This window comes from Euleptes europaea, chromosome 11 (assembly GCF_029931775.1).
Source record: "Euleptes europaea isolate rEulEur1 chromosome 11, rEulEur1.hap1, whole genome shotgun sequence".
NCBI lineage: Eukaryota > Metazoa > Chordata > Lepidosauria > Squamata > Sphaerodactylidae > Euleptes > Euleptes europaea.
Window position 1 is genome coordinate 8,016,359 of NC_079322.1, and position 23,374 is coordinate 8,039,732.

At 47.3% G+C, this 23,374-nt stretch overlaps 1 protein-coding gene across 1 annotated transcript; it reads right to left on the reverse strand.

The window, feature by feature from the left end:
* Nucleotides 1–542: 542 nt before the first annotated feature.
* CHMP5 (charged multivesicular body protein 5) lies at nt 543–21,785 on the reverse strand. The gene is made up of 8 exons (XM_056857324.1): nt 21,691–21,785; nt 8,187–8,291; nt 7,267–7,313; nt 4,243–4,336; nt 4,085–4,156; nt 3,573–3,681; nt 2,337–2,449; nt 543–1,055 (listed from the first exon to the last, which is right to left on the reverse strand). The coding sequence occupies exons 1-8, from the start codon at nt 21,757–21,759 to the stop codon at nt 1,005–1,007; spliced, it is 660 nt and encodes a 219-aa protein (XP_056713302.1). The 5' UTR covers nt 21,760–21,785; the 3' UTR covers nt 543–1,004.
* Nucleotides 21,786–23,374: the final 1,589 nt, after the last annotated feature.

Below are 23,374 nucleotides of genomic sequence, written 5' to 3' on the forward strand. Positions count from 1 at the left end.
TGCCAGGAGACTGTGTCAGGGGAAGGGCTTGGCCTCCATGCCCTGTTTTTGGACCTCCAGATGAAGCGGCTGGCCATTGTGTGAGCCAGGACGCTAGACTAGAGAGACCACCGGTCTTGTTCAGCAGGGCTCTTCTTATGTAGCTCCAACCCTTAATCAATATGAATTTTTCTGTGTTCAGTCTGTGTGTATATGTGGGGTGGGGGAGGTAGAGGTTCCTGGCAACGGGACATTAGACTGCCCCTCACCACAGCACCTCCCTCATCGAGCAGAGACTTATGTTCTTCAAAAAAAGGAAGAAGTGCCGTACAGCATTTTAAAGCTTGGAGGACCCAAACAAAATTATAAGTCGTTCCCATGTGGCATTGGAAAGAACTGTACATTCATAATCAGCAGCTCAAGACCAATAATGCTAAACAATTGACATTGCAGTATTTAAAATAAAAGGAACACGTTCTTTAAAAAAAGTTCTGAACAACAGGATCAAGCTGCTCTACATGGTATGCATTTTATGTCAAAATGGATCACACAAGGCATTCTTCTCTGGATGTATTTGTTACAGTTACACTTAATGGTTATGGCAAATAATATTACAGTCATCTTAGAAAGATTACAATCAAAGCAAGCACAATGGAAGTCCTTGGCTGAAAAACCATAACAATCACCTTTTGTGTTTCAGAGAGCATTATCAATCAAAGAAAACTATAAATAGCCCAAAATATTCCCATACAATAACTTCTACAAGAGTGATCAAGCCAAGATTTAGCACTCTGAAGGGTTCTCAGCAAAGGAATGAGCCGTGCCAACCTCTTGCCATTAATACAAAAATCTAGTAGTAAAATGTCTTCAAAAGGAGGGGAATTATCTCTTTGTCATTTAATCCACGTTCCATAATGTTGAGACGTGGAGCAGTACTGTGGAAAGCCACAATTTCCAGACCCTTGAGTGTTTTTGTTAAAAAGTTTGTAAAGTGAAAAAATAGCATTCCCAACGGACTCAACAAGTTATGTGGCAGGGATCTGCGGCAATCCGAATTCATCCACCAACACACCATCCTGTGAAAGAGGGGGGGAAAACACAGTTTAATGGTAAAAGTCTCCATGTCCAACTACTGAAAAATCTTCCAGATTGCCATCAGAAACATTTAATCCCGTGGCTCAATCCTGAGATGTCTGCACAACTAAGAGCAAACTCTGCAATAACACTTCACAAACCATTTATTAACATTTGCTGTCTTTTAAAACACCTGTGGAGGCTTACAAGACCCAAACACAGCCTTGTGGCATTACCATTGATTTGCAAAGATAAAGGAAGACTGAGGGATGTCTACAGATGCTTGGCAAGAGAAACGCATAGCGAGGGGCATCTACAGGAGCCAAAACTGAATTTGCAGTGTCAAAAGGGAAAAGTTACTTGATTTCCTTACAGATGTGGGTGGAGAAGAATACTGGATCAGTTACAGAATATTCTCCCACTGAAAGCACAACACATGCATACAGATTCCAGAAGTTTTCTGTATATATTGTTATATTATTTTAAATCATTGATGTGGTATTAGAAGTTAAACATAAAAAGGTGAAGGCTCAGTTCAGACATCACATGAGGCCATAGTTTACGCTAACCATGGTTTGGAACCCAACCCTGGTTTAAACACAACAGGCAAACTATCATTTAGAATGGCCTGTCCACTTGCTTTCTCCACATTCAGCTTCATAAGTAAGCGAGTTCGCTCCCATCTCCACAAGGCAGCAGCCTTTGGAGGTAGAGCAACGACTGTAATAGAGTTTTGTCAATTCAAACGTAAGCTGTGGCTTACGAACCCACTTCCAGCCGTGGTTTCCAATTCCAACATGCCAGCCATTTGCAAACAATGGCTGGTCATTTGGTGTGATGCATGAGCTGACCATTGTCCTTTCTCGTGGCTTGATGCCACATCTAAGTAAAATCAAAAGCCTTAATATCTCTTGTTGTTCGCTACAAGACTGCTCAGAGCAGATTTGATAAAAAAGCACATCTCTCATGCCATGTTCCTTTGGATTGAGATGAATTAAGCAGGAAAATTTTGATTCTGCTATGTTTTTGAAAGAGTCAAGGGGAACAACTACAAAGAATTTATAATCCTAATCCTAAATGCATAATTTCAAGATGAATTGTCACCCAAAGGTATCACCCTTCTCTCAATACAGTTCATTTGTTGACGTGGTTTTAGTTTTAAAAATCAATTCTCCTGCACACCTTCTAGCATAAAAAGTGACAAGATCATCCAGAACATAAAAATCCCAAAGACTCTGATGGAGGTTGTGATATTAAATATATTCTGCATTATAGTGGCTTACCTTGTTTTTTGATTCAGTTGGCATGCCTTCTGGAATCGACGGAACAGACGCTGCTTCGTCCAGATAGGAACTGTCCTCATCAGCTAGAAGTTCATCCCCCAGAGCCTCCAGTTCTAAAATAGTTAGTACACAGGATTCCTCTTGATATCCAACATGACAATGTAAGCAGGTGAACTTGCTTACACTTACAGAGGACACCACTTAAAATTAGCATTTGCAAAGATTGCTCTCTGGCTATCACACAGCTAACTTGTGTGATAGCCAGCGTGATGTAGTGGTTAAGAGCAGTGCTTAGGAGCGGTGGACTCTAATCTGGAGAACCAGGTTGGTTTCCCCACATGAAGCCAGCTGGGTGACCTTGGGCCAGTCACAGCTCTCTTAGAGCTCTCAGCCCCACCTACCTCACAGGGTGTCTTTTGGGGAGGGGGGGAGGAAGGGAAGGTGATTGTAAGCCGGTTTGATTCTTCCTTAAGTGGTAGAGAAAGTCAGCATATAAAAACCAACTCATCTTCTTCTTAAGTCCACTAGTCCATCTTGCTCCTGATTTGCTGACCAATGACAAACCACAATTTGTTGATCTCAATATGGCCCCAAACTCTAGTTAAGCTTCCTTAACCTTGGTATGGTACCATGTTTGCATGAAGGCTAACTTGTCTGCTCTCTCATGCAAGTTATTTATGAGTTGTTCCTAATGACGAAGAACCCACTCGTTGCATCTGGACATCACAATAAATCATGGCTTGATTCAGTTCCAGTGAGCTGTGATGTCCCAAATGCAGACAGTTCAAACAGATTTCAAACTAGTTCATAAGTGTCTTGTTTTGATATCTGAATTCGCAAATCACAAGTTGAGAAGTGCAACCCTGTGGCCACGGGAGATGGCAACAGCTGAATAGTCCTCATTCAAGCCTTGAGCCACCAAACTTCGTAAGGTAAAGGTCCAAAATGTTTCCCTTTTTCATAGAATTTGTTTCAACTAGAGTGTAGGAGCAGACACCACCTCTATCACCCAGAATCTAAATTGTTCATCCGAATGTTTTAGGGCCAAAAAATGTTTCACTAGAGGCAAAAAGCAGGGAAACGGGGATTGGTGCATAAACCAGGATTTGTTGCTTACTTCTGGAAGGCTAACCAGATAAGTTATACAACTGCTTTTTGTACAGTTTATTGTGATATCTGTAGGCAGCCACTGTCACGATCCAGACAAAGTGGACCTAGAAACTATCTGCAACTCACCGGCCTCCAAGTCCTCTTCATCAATCTCTGGGGTTCCATAACTACGACCCAGGGCTTCTTGGATCTCACCGGCATCTTCCATCATGTCCTCCAGTTGATCTTGTAAGTCCTGCAATTTATTAAAAAATGCAGACTCAAATGACAGCAAGCACAGGCCCTCCTCGGTAGCTAACAATATTTTCAATACCAGCAGCGCTTCTTTATCTCCCTGATGTAAACTTACTGCTGAGTTAAATTGTTCAATTGGCTGATTTACGAATCCTTATAATCGCTCATTTTGCTTTACATTCCTGTCCCCAGAAAAGTCTTAGCCTCGAAAAGCATCAGAGCGGCCATCCAACTCATACAAGAGGTCACTTGTATGCTAATTATTCCTTGGGGCTAGCATGGAAATAAGATTCATTCCAGAATGACTGCAGAGGTATAAAAGAGGGAGCCTATTTCAATCCTTACAGCAAGTGCTGACAAGAGGTTGTGTGTAACTGAGCCATATATAAAATTGTAAGACTCACCTCAATCTGATCGATTTTTACTTGTTTGTAAGCTTTTTTCATTTCTTTCACTCCCAGTTTCATAGCATCAACCTACAAAAGGAACCAGAGAGCATTTACAGCCACTTATGATGCATGAAAACTGTAGAAGTCAAAACTGAACTGGAAACCAAAGTTACCGTTGTTTTTGTGTCTTTCAGAGACTGGATTGTGTAATTGGCTTGTTCCATATTGAAAGACTGCTGGGCGAGATTATCCCGCTGGTTTTCATACCTATGTACCAAACAGACGGTCTTCAGACTCTGAGCCATCAACATTATTTAATTGTAAAATGTGTATCCCACCTTTCTGCCCTTACAAGGGCCGCTAAGGCAGCTAACATTTTAAAATTTACATGATAAAATCACATTATAAAACCATTAAAATCAATCCCCCTCCCAAACGTACTTCATTAAAACAATATAAAAAGAGTTTAAAAACAGTTAAGATACATACAAAACATAAAAACATTGGTTAGGAAGGAAGGATTGTTGAGCGAATGCCAAACAAAACAAAAAAAGTCTTTGCCCACTGGCAGAAGAGGGCAACAGAAGGGGACAGAAGAATCTCCCTGGGGAGAGTTCCAGAGCTTTGGTGCCACGACCGAGAAGGCCCTTTCCCTGGTTGCCACCTGCCCAGTCTTAGAAGGAAGGCACCCGAAGCAGGGCCTCCAAAGATGACTGTAATGAATGGGTGGGGCCATAAGGGAGTAGGCGGTCCTTCAGGTATGTTGGTCCCAAACCATACAGGTCCTTGAAGGTCAAGACCAGCACCTTGAATTAAGATGGCTTACACACTCTAAGCCTGGAAACATGTCACACGCTGGGCTGTGACACCATGAGCTACCGCAATAGAGTCTTGTCTGCTTTTCAGACAGAGAAATTTTCACTAAGCGCCTGCACAATGACTGAGGCCCAGTCCCCAAGATTTAGGGCAGGGATGGTAAGTTGATAGGCCGCAGGCATAAACAGTCCCCAGAGCAATTTTAGTCAATTTGCCTGCCATTCCACTGGTGAAGAAAACACAAACTGGTTTCACATTCTAAGAAACAGAGACCGCTCACCCTTTAATATTGCCTCTCTGTGTGTCATGGCCCAGCTATATCTCAGCAAATCTGCCACTTCAATGGCTGCAGATTTCCTGAGGTATGGCTGGGCCGTGACACACAGAGAGATGCACTATGAAAGGGTGAGCGGTCTCTGTTTCTTAGAACGGAATGGCAGCATTATAGCAGGAGGCTGGAACTGCAGCATCATGAAGAGGACTCTCGGATTCTTTTCAGCATCGAGATGTTGGCCTCTCCCAGTGATCTCCCAAAGTGCAAACTTAAAAAGCATATCCCTTTGCTTACACAATCTTGCAAATTGTGTTTACAAGGCCGAATCTGGGAGGAAAGGTTTTCTGTTTGTGTAAGCAAAGCCTTGACAACATACAAAGGGTAGATCATCCAAGCGCTTTCCTAGAATAGCTCTGAATTGAGCAGATCACTTACAGATGACCGAAGAACATGGCAGGGATACTGATCAGCCTAACCAAGAGCCTTATACTAAGCTACTAAGACACCATAAGAAGCAGAACCATCATCCAGGGCATAACCCCAAAAAGAAGATGATTATGTAAGAAATGGAACAACACTTGTGGTGCATTTTAAAAAGTAAAACCATCCTCATTCCCCTGATCCACAAGCATTCGTTAGGTTTCAGCTGAGAGTCTCAGCATTAAGAACTGAAAAACACCTCAGTGTCTCATCCTCAGAGTTCGACATTTACTTCTGATGCAGAAGAAAGAACCAGGTATTATGCACAAGCCCCAAGAAATGATCCACACTCAGTAGTGACTGCAATCAACAGCAGCATTAATTTCCCCCACACTGTCCCAGGCCCATCAGGTCCCAGCAAATCAAAACAGGAAAACGGGACTAAAGCACGTAAAGCTGTCTCTCTCTATATTTGCAGACAGATAATTAACCTCAAAACCACAGCCAATCTGCTTGCTGCTTGTACGTACCTGCATGAAATAAATTCAGATACTTGCACAAGGAAAGAGGATGAATTCCAATCAGAAGCCCACAATTCCGCTCTCCCCCCTCTTCTGGTGACCCACCCCCCTCCCCCAGACACAGTCTTCTGGGATGGGTCGGTCCCTCTGGCTTTGGGCAGGGAGGCACAAGAAGGCTGAGGTGGGCTTCCTTTCCCCCGGCTGGTGGTCTTGCTGCTGTGCTGGCAGGAACAGGAGAAGTGACAGCTCACACACTGTCTAATCTTAGCCAGAGATACGGGAGGGAGGAGCCAGACACTGGCTCTAAGCTGCCACTGCTCCTACCCAGCTGTTGCATTTTTGTCCCACTCCCGGGAGTTTGGAGCGGCATGCCCAATTTTCCATTTGATCCGCACAACCACCCTGCGAAGTAGGCTTGTCTGAGATGGAATGGCCCAGTGTCACCCATGGTCAAGTGGAGAGGGGAATGCAAATCTCGCCAGTCCTTGTCTGATATTCCAATCACTATCCCATGTTGGCTCCTCCGCCTGTTCTCTCCAAGTGCATCTAAGGATCCTCACTTCTCCTCCTGTCATCTCCTTGCTGAGAACCTCCTCACCACGCCAGCCTCTTTGTTTGTCTGCTGTTGAGCGACACTGCAGAGAGCTGAGACTGGATCAACGGCCAGTGCTGGGACCCACCATGTTTGTATATAGCTAAGAGCAGACTTGGGCACATTACAGGGCAGGAGGCACCCCACTATTATTATTGCTGCCATCAAGGCCTCTGCGTCACGCCCCTGGTATTCCTTGAAGGTCTCCCATCCAAATACTTGCCAGGGTCGAAGCTGGGAGTGTGTGCCTGGCCCAAGATTACCCAGCAAGCTTCCATGGAAGAGTGGGGATTCAAACCTTGGTTTCCCAGTACCTAGTCTGACACTTTAACCACTACACCATGGTAGCTCTCGCACCCCTTGATAGCAGTGCAATATGTGGGGGGAAATACTTCCTTCCCCAAGTTCTTCACATGCACCAGTGAATTTGGAAGGGGTTAGAACCACTGCAAGGACAGGAAGAGCCCTGATAACGGCTGGTTAATAAGGCAAGCCCACATCGGAGAACCTCTGCTTCCACTTCCTGAAAGGAAATCAGTTTTTCAGTGGAAAAGGTAAACCATTTGAAACTTACATTCGCTTCTGTTTTAACACTCTCAGTGCCTTCTGTTTTACCATGTTCTAGAAGAGAAGCAATAATAAGGATTAAGAGTTTATCTGCTGAACGCATCCCTTCTCAAGTGACAGCAGTTTGTTTGTTTTTTAAGACTGACACGCCAGGTTTCTGTTCCAATGAGCTTAGGAACGCAAATGTTATCGTTCTCTGACAACATTAACAGTCAGACTGGCAGCATGTTGAATGAAATGCTTAAGTGAGCAAGCCTGACCTTTGGACCCTGCCTTTCCTCTAAGGAAATCAGGGCAGTGTGCCAGCTCCCCTCCCACCAATTTATCCTCACAACAACCCTGAAAGGTCACCCAGTCAGAATCACAGTGGAGCTTGGCAGGTCTCAGATACTGAGATGACTATGGGGGAAATTGGCAGTGATGCTTCGAAAAACCTGGAGAAATAGTTTTTTTTTAAAAATCAAATGCAGGTTGGGTATCCCTTATCTGGACATCCGATACCTGGACTGACCTGAAAACCAGATTGTTTGAGCCGGCATGCAGGCAGATCCACGCTGCCCAGAACAGGGTACAGAGGAGACAGGAAGGAGGATGGGAAAGGGTGGGGAGGGGAAAAAAAGGAAGCCAGCTTTCCTTCTGGGAAGATGACCACAGGCGCATCTGCTAGAAGCTGCTTCACTCTCTCTGCCTCAGGCTGGGGACCAGATATTCCAAAATATTCCAAAATACGGAAAGATCCGAAATATAGACCACTTCTGGTCCCAAGCAGTCTGGATAAGGGATGCTCAACCTGTAGTAATTCTACAAGTGCTTCTGATTTTATAAACATACAGAAGTCATGTCTTTTTGTCATTAAAATGAAACCTGCAAAACTGGCTGAAGTCCGGTACAGCGTGAGTCACCTTCACCCTACTGCCCGCATCTTACCTTTGCCGGCCCTTCCCTCATCTTCTTCATTTGATCTTTATACTTCACCAGTTCAGCATCAAGCCTAGCAATTTTCTTGTCAATGGACTCCGCTCTGCTATCCACCTTTAGCAAGGAAGAGAGAAAAGAGAAGGGGCCCCCCAGTTTACGCAAAGGCATCTGTGGACTTGAAGCCAGGGTGGAAATTACAGCAACCCTTAACCACATCAAGTTGGCCACACTGCAGTGTGTACACCTCACATACCACACACATGATCCATAGCATTTAATTAGCAGCTTTGGTTGACGAGGAAGGGCTCTCCATAAGGAACAGACACACTAGGGGGTCAGGGGCCAAAGACAGCTGCTAGGGCCCTCAGTTACCAACCTATTAGACCAGGGATCCCCAACATGGTGCCCATGGGCGTCATGGCACCCACTGACACCTCTCCTAGTGCCCACTACGTGCTTTTAGAAAGTGGCCCCGGTCCATGGACTTGGGTCTCTGCAGGTGGGGACGACATGTTGATATTAGATATATAATGTTGTAAATCATCTGACATAAAAGTGTTCATACTGTAAATTTTGAGCAAGAAAAACCTGGTCTTACAAAGCATTTGATTCATTCACTCAAAGGAAACAAATATTTCATAGGAGGTTTTCCCCCAGTGCTCCCCCAAATTTCCCAGTTTTTCCATTGAAAGGATTTAAAAAAAATGTCTTTGGAAGAAAACTTTTTTCCTCCCACCCCACCCGTCACATCTCTAGTTAGTGCTACCCAGCTCTAAACTCTTCACAGTTGCTCATAATTTCATTAAAGTGATGACAAAAGTGTTACCGTATATAAATAAATATGGGGCAACTATGGTTGTCATAGAAGATACGAATCACTGGAAAAGACAGTAATGCTCAGAAAAGTTGAAGGCAGCAGGAAAAGCGGAAGACCCAACATGAGACAGATTGACTCGATCAAGGAAGCCACGGTCCTCAGTTTGCAAGATATGAGCAAGGCTGTTAAGGATAGGACACTTTGGAGGACATTGATTCATAGGGTCGCCATGATTCAAAAGCAACTTGATGGCACTTAACACACACACATGGTTGTCATAATCACAACAAAAGACTAACCTCTCACCCTAACCTAACTTCTCCTCAATTTCTCATGGTTTTATATTATTGCTTTAAGAAGCTCTGTTTAATGGAATATTGGAGCCAATGTAGAAAGCGACCGTTAAGAAATTAATTTATCTACCGCCATGGTGTTTTAACATATAGGCAAGCCAGGACAAGAACTTCAATGCACAGGCATTTTTACATGATATTACAAAACTGTAAGGTCCGAGTTCACCTGTCAGATCCCAATCACCAAACGTCCAGACAGGGTAGTCTAAGAAGCCGGTTTATTCAGGTAGCAGGAGGTGAGTAGCAGAAACTTACAGGGAAAGGTACGAGGACTCTAATGGGGGGGAAACGAGCAGGTTGGGACATATACAGAAAACCAAAGGCACAGTTGGATACCAGGCCAAGCCTGGTTCCCATGGCAGATTACAGTTATCACGCAAACGGAGAGCAAGCGGTCATAACAAACTTCTGAGCAACACAACCTTGGATGCCAGCTGCGCTCCCAAGCCCGGAGCTCACATTCTCCCCCCCCCAGGGCCCCCCTCCCCTCCTCGTTCGATGGGGCGGGCTTATCCGGATACAAGGCATGGAACTGGCGTAATAGGCGAGGGGCGGAGATATGACGATGCTTAACCCATTCGTCATGGGCAGGGCTGAAATGCTTCCAACAGACTAGGTACTCCAGCCCCCTCCTATGGATACGGGAGTCAAGAATTTTGGAAACCTCACAGTGTTCCTCCCCCTCCCCCACCATTTCGGGAACCTCTGGGGGATCTTCTGGATGCCACTGAGGGGCTGGCACGTACTGTTTCAGTAAACTGACATGAAACACTGGATGGATTCTCTTTAACGTTTTAGGGAGTTGCAACTCCACCGTTACCTCGTTAATGATTCGAGAGATAGGAAAAAGCCCAATGTACTTCTCACTCAGTTTTCTAGAGGGTCGTAGAGACCGCAGGTTCTTGGTGGAGAGATATACCAGATCACCCACCCTGAATGTCCAACCAGGGGCCCGATGTTTGTCAGCCTGGGCTTTATATTTTCTTTTGGCCCGTTCTAAGTTTTTGGTTAACCAAGGTCATGTAGATTGTATGGTTTGAATCCAGTCTGTTATCTCTGTGCCCCCCTCCTCCCCCGATACATCCACCTGACCGACAGGACCAAATTCTTTGCCGTGTACAATGCGGAAGGGGCTGAAACCAGTGGATTGATGAACAGAATTACTATACGCGTACTCTGCAAAAGGTAATAGGTCAACCCAATCATCTTGATGATAATTCACATAACAACGGAGAAAACATTCTAGTACAGCATTAACCCTTTCGGTTTGTCCATCCGTTTGGGGGTTGTTCCACTCCAGCTAATTTGAGGAACGCGTTCCAAAATTTGGCTACGAATACCGATCCGCGGACAGAAATTATCTTGCGTGGGAACTAATGATATTTGAAAACATGTGTTACAAACAAATGAGCCAGCCTTTGAGCAGAGGGCATGCCAGTGCAAGGGATTAGATGTATCTGTTTGGAAAAAAGGTCAGTAACCACCCATAGTAGTTTTCCCCTGACTGCACGGCAGATCAGTCATGAAATCCATGGCGATGACTTCCCATGGCCCCTGAGGCACCTCTAAAGGTTTTAGTAGGCCGGTGGGTTTGCCGGTAGGATGTTTTGCGGTGGCGCATATTGGACAGCTGCGGATGAAGGAGTCCAGGTCTGAACGCATACCCGCCCACCAGAACTGACGATGGAGCAAATGCAACGTTTTAACGAAACCAAAGTGTATAGCGGTTTTCGCTCCATGAGCAAGTCCTAACACTTCCGCCCATAAGGCTTTAGGCAGGTACAATTTAGTGTCCTTAACCCACATTTCCCCCCGCTGTTCGAGACCTGAAGGTAGCACATAAGGCTTTAGGCAGGTACAATTTAGTGTCCTTAACCCACATTTCCCCCCGCTGTTCGAGACCTGCAAGTAGCACGTTGGCATCCAATTCCGCTTGTCATTGGTGGATTAGAGCATCCCAAAAGGAATTGGGCAGTCCCTCTGGGACAACGGTTCCGTTCCCTCTTGGGGGTGGGCTGAAGGGTGGCTGTTCGTATCTCCAAGTGCCGGCAGAGAAAAGGGGGTCGTCCCCCCAGTGGGCGAAGAGGAGTTATCAGCTGTCTGGGTTTGCCGCGCTTGGGCGCGCGTTTGAACCGCCAAGGTGGGCAGACTACCCCTTTGCTCTGGAGTAAATAGGGATTCGGTGGGGCGTTCCACCTTAACTGGGTATTGTGGAAGTCAGGAAAGAGCATCTGCTAACAGGTTCTGCCTGCCCGGGATGTGTTTTATCACAAACCGGAATCAGGAAAAGAAGTCCACCCATCTAACTTGTTTTGCTGTGAGTTTGTGAGTCCCGGTTAAAGCCTCAAGGTTCTTGTGATCCGTCCACACCTGGAAGGGAGTTTCAGAACATTCTAGAAAATGCCTCCAGACTGTTAACGCGTGTTTAATCGCTGCTGCCTCCTTTTCCCAAATAGGCCAATTGAGCTGAGATTGGGAGAATTTCTTTGAAAAATAAGCACAGGGGTTCAACCGGCCGCCCTCCCCTTCTTGCAAGAGGGCCCCTCCCACGGCAACCTTGGAAGCGTCCACTTGGACAATGAATGGGCGGTCACAATCCGGATGCTTCAGCACCGGCTAGGTTGTGAATAAACGTATCAAAGTCTCGACAGCTACCTGACATTCCGGGGTCGTCTACTTTAGCGGAAGGTTGGGTAGCAGCAACCCCTTTCCCCTTGGTTTTCAGGAGATCAGTAATAGGAAGCATCACTTGTGCAAAATTGCTGAGGAAACCCCGGTAAAAATAACGAAGCCGAGAAATCTTTGCACCTATTTGCGAGTGGTTGGTGGTTCCCAGTTTACCACCGCCTGTATCTTGTCAGGATCCATGGTTAATCCATGGTGCAAAATCCTGTGGCCCAGAAACGTTAGCTCCTCTCTATGGAACTCACACTTGGAAACCTTAGAGTAGAGATGGTTTTCTCTGAGACGTTGCAGAACCTCTTTGTCCAAAGCAACGTGCTCATCCATGGTTTTGGAGTAGATGAGAATGTCATCTAAGTAAACCACCACCCCGTTAAACAACAGGTCATGAAGGACTTCATTAATCATTTGAATGAAAGCTCCCGGAGCTCCTTTTAATCCAAAGGGCATCACAAGGTATTCAAACATTCCGAAGCAACTAGAAAAGGCTATCAATGGCTCATCCCCCTCCCGTATACGAATGCAATAATACGCTTCCACCAGGTCCAGTTTGGTGAAAATGCGCCCCTCCTTCAGTTGGCTCAATAAGTCCGGGATGAGGGGGATGGGGTAGGCATTGTTTTGGGAAACTGCATTGAGTTTGCGAAAGTCTATACAGTCGTAAGTGGCCTGTCTTTTTGCGCACAAAGAAAGCAGGGGTGCAATGGGGGGCAGTGGAGGGGCGGATAAAGCCCCGTGCCAGATTTTTGTCAATAAAGTCTTTGAGTACAGTCTTTTCCTTGGGATTCATTGGATAAATCTTACTCTTTGTTAGTTGTTCTCCCACCACCACCTCTATAGCACAGTCCGTTTCGCGGTGGGGGGATAGTACATCACACTCTTTGACGTCAAAGACATCTGCAAAATCTCGGTATTCGGGAGGTAATTGCGGATCAATAGTTCCTGACGTCAAGGCAGGACTTCAAACGGCCACTTCTCTTAGGTGCCATTCGCATTGCGGCTGGGTGAATTCGAGCGTTTGGGCTGCCCAATCTATAGTGGGACTGTGTCCCCGAAGCCAATTTACTCCCAAGACCACCTGATAGCGGATGCCGGGCACTATAGTGAAATGAATTTGTTCCCAATGGTCCCCCACTCCCATGGCGACTCTGCCCGTTTGCCGGTCAACTGACCCCCCCTTAAAGTCACTACCATCCATCTGGGCGAACTGAATGGATTGGGGTAGGATGACGGCTTTCACTTTCAGAGCTTTGAAGGTGTCTTCACTGGTTAGGGTATGAGCACACCCAGAGTCTACTAACGCTTTAACCGACAATTGGGGGCCCCCCTTATGGTGTTGTAACACTATATCAAGAAACACAGAGTCTTCAACTGCTCTCACCATTAGCGGAGATGTGGGCGGCGCGGACGCCTGGGTCTGCGGTGGCGCTCCTCGCCCATTTTTTGCCTGGACTTGGGTTGGAACGAGGCTTAGTGCTGGCGACCCCCAGGTTTCGTCCTCCTCCGAAGAAAGGTTCTCAACGTCGGGGGGATCAGAGGTATTTGTAATCCGAGACCCCGATGGGTCGTTATTTGTAATCCGAAACCCCGATGGGTCAACAAGTGATGCTGATGGCTCCTTGCGAGCCCCCTTGGTTGCCGTGGCGCCAAACCTCCAGGCAGCAGCACCCCCGGTTGACCTGGTGCTGGCTGAGGTGCTCCAGGTAGTCCTGTTGCTCCTGTCCGGGGTCCCACTGGATGGGGTAATCCCGGTTGTAGAGCTGGGAGGAGTGGAGCAGAGGTCCGCTGCGACCCACAGGACGATGGTTGGATCAGCGCTCCTGGCTGTCCTGGTTGTACAGGAGGCAGCGGGGCCGGTACAAGAGTTTGCTCCCGCTGCATCTTGCCTTAGTCCCGCCATATTAAATCCATTCGATTTTGCATCCGAGCCACACGCTTCTTCAACGACTGGTTTTAAGCCTGCAGACGTTGGACTTCGTCCGTGGCCTCCCCGGTCCGTCCGGGTCGTGGCCCTTGGAAATTTGTAATCCAAACACTGAGATCTTCCTCAGCCGGCGTCTCCAGCAAACGATCGTTCCGCTTCTTGGCAAAAACGGGGTTGAGTAGGACTTGCCGTCCCCACTCGTTCCTCCATGAGGGAGAAGGGTACGGGATCGGGGCCCTCCAGGAGAGAATCGTTTCCCCTGGCCGCATTCTCACCCACGCGGCGGCACCGATCCAACAGTCTGTCCCTACTGTCCCTCAACCTCTCTGCGCTGCCAGCAGGTCTCCTTCCACTGCGGGGCTTGTGAACTCCTGTCAAGGCTTCGGTGCCGCCGCAGATCCAACTCTCCTGAGCCGGCGGCCCATCGCAAGGACTCTCCCTCCAGGAAGGACTGCTGGAGGCCCCTTCCTGCAGCCTCCTCTCGGGCGCGCAGGGTCTGTATCCTCACCTCCTCCCAGAGGAGTTGGCGGAGTACTTCTCTGGCAGTAACTGTTCTGGGTCTCCCTTCCTGGGACGACCTGTCATCCCTCCCTCCAGGGGAGTGGGTGAACTCAGCCGCTGCTGCCATGCAGCACTTAGGAAAGAGGCTTCAGCCTCATTCCCCCCAAAAGCCCAAAACAAAGAAAAAAAAGCTAAAAGAGAATAAAGGATGATTAGAGTCCTAATCACCAAACGTCCAGACAGGGTAGTCTAAGAAGCCGGTTTATTCAGGTTGCAGGAGGTGAGTAGCAGAAACTTACAGGGAAAGGTACGAGGACTCTAATGGGGGGGGGGAAACGAGCAGGTTGGAACATATACAGAAAACCAAAGGCACAGCTGGATACCAGGCCAAGCCTGGTTCCCATGGCAGATTACAGTTATCATGCAAACGGAGAGCAAGCAGTCATAACAAACTTCTGAGCAACACAATCTTGGAGGCCAGCTACGCTCCCGAGCATGGAGCTCACAAAAACATATTCTGATGTGAAATAATAAATAAGCTTTGCTTTTAAAAAAACAAAAAACACCTGAAAATCCTTTATAACCCTAAAATTTAAAAAAAGCTGACTTTCCCACTTATGACAGTTTTTAAACAGTTCTGACTGAACAGAGAAAAATAGCTGCCACAGAGAACATCCGAGCTAGGAGAACAAAGCGCTCTTGTAACTAGCAGCAGGCTTTTTAGCATGAAGCAAATTCTGCTTATCCTCTTTGTGCCCCCAGCACCATGTCTAAACCCAAGAAGCAGACTGCTTTATCCCCGGAGATTGTCCGGCATTTCAGACATTTTACACACACACACACACACACACACACACACACCGTCTCCTTCTTTCTTAACAAGAAAGAAAAACGGTACAAGGTTCAATGAGTGGAAAGGGCATATGCCATGCTTTCATAGAATCATAGTGCTGGAAGGGACCACCAGGCTCATCTAGTCCAATCCCCTGCACAATGAAGGAAATTCACAACTATCTTTGTTTTTTAATTTGTTCACTATGTTTATAGTCCGCCCTTCTCACCAAATCTCAAAGCGGATTACACAGTGTAAATCGATGCAATCAACAGGATGAGACATCTAATCAGCAGCCTATTAGGACTAGGATTACAAAACTCTGAATAAGCAGAACACATGAGACATGCTACAGAGGACAAATGCAATGCAGAAAAATGGAATTACACCAGTAGACGACAACACAGCGACAACAGGGTAATGTGTGAAGCAAGCAGATATTCTATACACAGTGGTATACAGTCCCTTTCCCTTGATAAAGCACCTTCCTGAACTATTCTGTCATAGTATAGACCTACTATCTTTATAGAAAATTCCTGAAGGTTTGCAGAATGACAGAAGCGTGGGAGCCTTCCTGACCTCCCAGGGCAGGTCATTCCATGAGGTGGGGGCAGTAACAGAGAAGGCAGCTGTCCATCTTGCCCACACGCAGGGCGGCACCTGCAGAAGGCCCCAAAAAGCTGGGCGAAGCTGTCCTGGCAAACTATAGAACTACCAAAAGCATCACAGTTGAATTTTGGACATCAACTACCGTATATACTCAGGTATAAGCCGACCCGAGTATAAGCCGACCCCCCAAATTTGAGGCCAGAAAAGGGAATTTCTTATTGACCCACGTATAAGCCGAGGGTCAATAAGAAATTCCCTTTACTGGCAATACTGCGCTTAAAATAGCGGCCGCCATTTTAGAGCGCAGGGCCCCTGCCCCAGGTCGCCCTCCCGCCGGCCTCCCGGGCCCTCCCGACCCACCCCAACCCACCCCGACCCCAGTGCCATCCAAGTGGGGGAGGGGGAAGAGCCCCTGAACCCCCTACTCACCCGGAGAGGCGGAGAGGTGGCGGGGCCTTCCTTGGCCGGCAGGAGGCCCCTTCAGGCCGCTGCCGGCCGGAGGAAGGCGCCTGGGTGCGTGGGCGGCGGTGGTGCGGCCGGCAGGGGCCTCCTGCCGGCCCAGGAAGGCCCCTGCCGGCCGGATGAAGGAGCCCGGGCGCGTGGGTGGCAGCGGTGCGGCCGGCAGGGGCCTCCTGCCGGCCCAGGAAGGCCCCTGCCGGCCGGAGGAAGGCGCGTGGGCGGCAGTGGCGCAGTCGGCAGGGGCTTCCTGCCGGCCCAGGAAGGCCCCTGCCAGCGGAAGGAAGGCGCCCCGGCGCGTGGGAGGCAGCGGCGCGGCCGGCAGGGGCCTCCTGCCGGCCCAGGAAGACTGCCGGCAGGGGAAAGGTGCGCGGGCAATGTCGGCGGTGATGGCGGTAAGTTCCCCCCTCTCCCCCCCACCGTATTGACCCCCGTATAAGCCGAGTTCGGCTTTTTCAGCCCTTTTTTTGGGCTGAAAAACTCGGCTTATACACGAGTATATACGGTAGGTTTTCTAACTGAAGAATACTTTAAATTTTTTAGTGGTAATATGTGTTTCTCTCAAAGAACGTCATGATAAAATGGAGGGAGGATAAGGAAGAAGGTCGGCTGAGAGTAGCCAACGAAGGCTAGTGGACAAAGCATTGAAAACCTTTCCCGGCATTTCACGTCTGAATCAGTAATAGGAAGTGATGAAAGGTTTTCAGATGATTTTCTGCAAAGATGAGGACAAGAAATCTCTAAAAAAAAAGAGCAGCAGCAAAAGCTGACATACCTAGTTTAAGAATCTATATTCCACCCCGGTACATGCAAAATTTCACTGTTTCTCACCATCCAGAAAATGAGTGCATTAATGGCACATATAACCCTGCTTTCACGACACTCTCCAAAAGTGTATCAAAAACAATTGGGACTCCTTGTGCAAAATAAGGAGCATGATAGAGGGGCCTTGTATATGATCACTTGCATGGCTGCCTAGCCAGAAGGAATGACCTCCACCTTAACATGCAGCGAAGCATTTGCAAATTGGGAAGAAAGCAGATTCGTTTTTTTCCTTTGTTTGCCAACCAGCCATACATCACTGGGATAGATAAGAGCGGCTAAGCAGGTTAGTCAAAATGTTTACCTCTGATATAATTTTTTTGGACAAGGCTGTGATTCAGGACCAACCAATTTAACATTAAGAATTTCCTTATTCATTCAGGTGTGCACCTGAAAATTCTTTAAAGTGTACACAACACTGTCATGAGGAAAATGTTTTTGGAAAATGCATATCCATGTGTGTGTAAAAGTGTAAAGTGCCATGAAGTCACCGCCAATTTATGGTGACCCCAGCAAGGGGCTTTCAAGGCAAGTGAGAAGCAGTGGTTGTTTGTCATTGCCTTCCTCTGCAAAGTCTTTCTTGGTGGTCTCCCTTCCAAGTACTGACCTTACTTGGCTTCTGAGGTCTGTCAAGATTGGGCTACACCATGCCACCTTCACTTCTTGCATATCCACTTTTTTCTGCCCTCAAGTCACAGCTGACATACGGCAACCCCGTAGGGTTTTCAAGAAAAGGTATGTTCGGAGATGGTTTGCCATTGCCTGCCTCCGAGTCAAAACCCTGGCATTCCTTGGAGGTCTCCCATCCAAATACTAGCCAGGGCCAATTGCGCCCTAAATGTTCTGGGGCCATTGTACCTGAGGGACCGCCTCTCCCGTTATGTCCCCCAAAGAGTTGTTCACTCTGCTGAAGAAAATCTGCTGGTGATCCCTGGCCCAAAAGATGTCCGGCTGTCCTCAACCAGGGCCAGGGACTTTTCACCTCTGGCCCCAACCTGGTGGAAAACTCTCCCAAGTGAGATCTGGGCCCTGCAGGACTTAAATTAATTCCACAGGGCCTGCAAAACGGCCTTGTTCCACTGGGTATATAGTTGAGAACAGCAACCGTTTCTGCCTCCCTTCTCCTCCTGGAATGTTATAAATGAATGAAGGGCACAGTCATTTTTAACTGATGTTTTAGCTAATTTGTGAGTTGTATTGATTTTAAAGTGTATAACAACGTTGTAAGCCAATCTGAGCCCTATCTGTCAGGATAGATTGGTCTAAAAATCTAATTTATTATTATTATTATTAGCTAGATTAGGCTAGCCTGGGGCTGCAACTCTGTTACACATCCAGCCACATTTGCTGCTGCATAATGTCTGGCATGGTCCCCTGAAGCAGATCAAAAAGACAAAAACAAGAGAGGCATAGTGAACTAAGAAGTGTACATTTAGAAAAAGCTCTGTTCTGAATTAAAAGCTGGCCTTTTGAAATGATGCTTTGGCTTAGCCCTTCACACCCTAACTGAAAAGCTGAAAATGTGCATGTTCATCCCTTGTTATCACTGCCTCTCCCTCTTTTTTTCTCAGCTGTTTGTTGCTCTGACCCCTAAATGCAGGTGGAAAGCCCCTCAGAGTCAGGGCCTGTCTCACTTACACACATACAGTGGGCACTAACCCTGGAGAAGGACAACCACCATCATGAGTGCCTTCATTCAACAGCAAGAAGAGGCCGCCAAAAATAAGGCCCAGGTATGGGGTGCCAGGCAGTCCCAGGCCACAGGGCTTAGACAGCAGACCTCATTCCAGTTATGGTCCACTGGCCAATTACTGGTGGGCCATCAAGTGCCAGATGGTTGCATGGATTTTTGCCAAGAATGTTGGTTGTATATTTTTAAACACCAGTTTATACTCAAGGCAAATGAACACAATTAGTTATGCTTTAAATTGGTACAGATTATGACTTCTGTAAAACTGCCAGATGAGTCCAGCAGCAAGTTGGTCTCTAAGATGTTACAGGACTTGAACCTAACTGTTTTACTGCAGACCAACACAGCTACCTTCTGAAACTATCTTCCGTTAAACTGAATCTGATGATCACAGGAGGCAGCTTTTACTGGCAGGCTGTGAATTTCTTTTTAATTCGGAATGATTAGTGGACGTGTTTTAATATCCTATGAAACTTCTTGGTCTATCAACACCTTAGGGCTTGTGTGTGTGTTAAGTGCTGTCAAGTTGCTTCTGACCTATGGCGACCCTATGAATTAACGACCTCCAAAATGTCCTATCGTTAACAGCTCTTGTAGACTGTGAGGGCTACGGCTTCCTTTATAGTCAATCCATCTCATGTGGGGCCTTCCTCTTTTTCTGCTGTCTACAACTTTTCCTAGCATTATTGTCTTTTCCAGTGACTCTTGTCTTCTCAGAATGTGACCAAAGTATGATAGCCTCAGTTTAGTCATTTTCACTTCTAGGGACAGTTGAGGCTTCATTTGACCTAAAACTCACTGATTTGGCTTTTTGGCAGTCCAAGTATCCATAAACCTCTTCTCCAACACCGCATTTCAAAGGAATCAACTTTCTTCCTGTCAGCTTTCTTCTTTGTCCAACTTCCACACTCATAAATAGCAATGTGGAATATTATGGCATGAATTAACTTGATCTTGATTGCCAGCAACACATCCTTAAGAATCTTTCCTAGCTCCTTCATGGCTGCCCTTTCCAGTCTCGATGTTGTCCTGATTTCTTGGTTGTAGCCTCCCTTTGGGTTGATGATGGAGCCAAGGAATAGTAAATCTTGAATAATTTCAATTTCTTTATCACCAGTCTTAAAGTTGTGTAATTCCCCAGTAGTCATTACTTTTGTCTTCCTGATGTTCAGCTATAATCCTGCTTTGGCACCTTCTGTTTTAACTTTCATCAGTAGTGTCTTCACTATTTTTGGCCAGTAACGTGGTGTCATTTGCATAAAACTCAAATTGTTAATGTTCCTTCCACCAATTTTCACTCCTCCTTCATATAAATTTAATCCATCTTTCCTTATTATATGTTCTGCACACAGATAAAACAGACAAGGAGATAAAATACATCCCGGTCTGACATCTTTGCCAATTGGAAACCATTCTGTTTCTCCATATTCTGTCCTAACAGTAGCCTCTTGTCCAGAGTATAAATTGCACATCAAAACAACCAGATGCTGTGGCACACCTTGAGACTTAGGAAAGGCATTATACAAAGATATTTAATTTAAGCCACAGGTACGGATCTCACGGGTTCTAATAAAAGGGCAAAGAGATGTCTCAGGAGATTACACCTGGTTGGATTCCAAGAGTTTCTAGTCTGGAGAACTGTGTGATATATTTTGACTACCTTATACAGACCACAGCAACAACTGGCAACCTTTATGGGCCAGAGGCTCATAGCCTATCTCGAACTTCACAACAGGCTATGCTGGTGGTGACAGAGCTCTTCTCCTTGGAACAGCCATGCAGAAGAAAGAGTTGTGAATATCAGAGGTGCCCTGCCAGTGGTCCTTCTAATCCAGTGTGCTGTTTCACAGAGCAGCCAACCCACTGTCCTGAAGGGCCACAACAAACAGTGGGAGACCTTGGTCACTATGCTCTGATGGTTGCCTCTTATCCTGGGATTCAGAGATTTATGGTCTCTTGATATAGAGTAATCAACGCCACGAACTGTAGCATAGATGAGGGAAATGACAATTGCCAAAATTCTCTCTTCACCACCCATTTTCAAGGAAAGGAGCTCAGCTGTCTTTGGCATCTGATCACACATACCCCTCTCTTAAGGCTGCCGATGTCCAGGTAGGGCCTGGGGCTTTCCCGGAATTACAACTGGCCACTAGACTACAGAGATCAGTTCCCCTGAAGAAAATCACAGCTTTGGAGAATGGACTCTATGGTATACCGTAGTCTAGGAGAAACTGAAGTCCTTGTATGACAGCCCATCCCTACTGAGCTCCCTCCCCTCATTAATGCCACCCTCAAATCTCCAGCATTTTTTAATCCAAGAGTTTGCAACTCTATCCCTCTCTAGGGTTGCCAACTCTGACTTGGGAAACTCCTGAAGATTGGTGTGTGTGTGTGTGGGGGGGTGTGCAGTCCCTGGGGAAGGACTTCCATTTCTCCTAGACTCTACAGTAAGAGACGTGTACAGCTGCCATATTTTCCAGGGGAGCTAAGGGTGTCAACTCCGGGATGGGAAATTCCTGGAGATTTGGGAGGGTGGAGTTTGAGGAGGAGAGGGAGCTCAGAAGGGTACAACGCCACAGAGTCTACTTCCCAAAGCAGCCACTTTCTCCAGGGCAACCGACACCTCTGAGCAGCAGCTGTAATTTCAGGCCCTCCACCTGGAGGTTGGCAACCCAACCTTTCCCCCTTGGGAAAGTGAAGACGGAACAAAGGGGAAAGGTAACCTGGGGGGGTGGGGAGGGGTGACCAGGGGCGGCCCAGCTCGGGCGGAGGGGCTGCGCCGCTTCCATGGCGACGGGGCCCGGCAGCCCTCCCCGACAGGACTCACCGAGCCAATGCAGTCCGTCAGATTGGGCGGCGGCGCCTTCGGCTTCGCCTTCCCAAAGAAGCGGTTCATGGCGGCGGGTCTCGTCGGCGACCCGAACACCCGGCCCACAGCCCGACGGGGCGACCAGGAAGTTTGCGCCGAGGACGCCTCCGCCCGCTGGAAGGAGCCCACTGCGCCTGCGCGCGCGCGCACGGCGCCCTCGCGATACGGCGGCCAAACCAACCAGCGGCAAAGACGTCACGCCGCTTGTCTGTCACGCGCAGGGGCGGTGTGGGCAGGAGGAGTCGCGTGAAGCCACTCTTCCGCCCTTGCTTGAGCCGGAAGTGGGAAATCCGGACGGGGGGAGAGGGGGGGAGGCTTCTTTTATGAAGGAAAGAAAAAGGGCCCGTTCGCGAGTTATGGGAGAATTGCCCCCCCCACCACACACACACACACAAAACCTTTGAAGCGCAGCCCATTTGTGACATTGAGTTCTGTGGTTATCGGATGGACCCGAGACTTCCCCTTTCCCCCACTGAACCTAGGGTTGCCACCCTCCAGGTAGGGCCTGGAGACCTCCCGGAATTTCAACGGATCTCCAGACTACAAAAGTCAGTTCCCCTGAAGAAAATGGCTGCTTTGGAGGGTGGATTCCGGATTTCCCAGCCCAGAGTTGGCAATCCTAACTGAACCCCAGCACCCAAATTGCATTAAGACCACAACCTTGCGCCCACTTACGTGGCAGGGTTAACTCCTCTGGGTTTGGAAATACCTGGAGATTTGAGAGTAGAACCTGGAAGAGTGGGTTTAGGAGGGGAAGGGCTTCGCTAGGGTGTAATACCACGCAGTGCACCTTCCAAACCAGCTATTTTCTCTAGAAGTGAATATGTCTTAAATATAATAAATAAGTGGTTTATGTAGTCTGGAGAGCAGTTGTAATTCCAGGAGATCTCCAGCCCCCACCTGGAGGTTGGCAACCCTACTTACATGGGAATGAGGGCCATTGAAGGCAGGGGAGCTGCTCCTGAATTAGCACAATTTTGCTACCTGGCCCATCCAGGGCATGTCACTCCTAATCACACAGACTAGGGCTAGCGGGAGTGCTTGATGTAGAAAACCATGTGGAAGGTAAGCAGGTCTGGGGCTGGCCAGTGCCTGGATAGGAGGTGTGAGAGACTCTTCAAATTCCATGATGGAAGAAAGGCAGAGTATATATGCAATCCATCAGATAAACAGCTTCATAATATTATTGGTGGGGGGGTTGGTAAGAATTTTGTCAAAAATTAATGGTGCCCACTTTCCACTGAACTAAAATCCAATATTTACAGATACGTTTTTTAGGCATAATCTGTCCATGTGGAGATGGCACCATCTGTTTTGTCTGAGTTTTTGAGAAAGCGAGGTAACACTACAACAAAGAATACCACAATGGAAATTAGAGCCAGGGGAAGTATCGACTTCCACACCCCTGACACAAGGCAGTTAGTTGAAAGTGCATCTTGTATTCCTATGAATAGTTGCATCAAATGAGTTTTGTTGTTGTTGAAAAAATGCATTCTTTAACAAAACCGTTGACAAGTAGGCTTGGACTGACCCAAGGGCCACAATCAAATGCAGTGACATAACTTTTAAGGCTAATGTGGAGTCATTCAAAGCCTCCTCCTCAACCACGTGGTTGGATTCTTTGCATAATCACTCAGGCCAC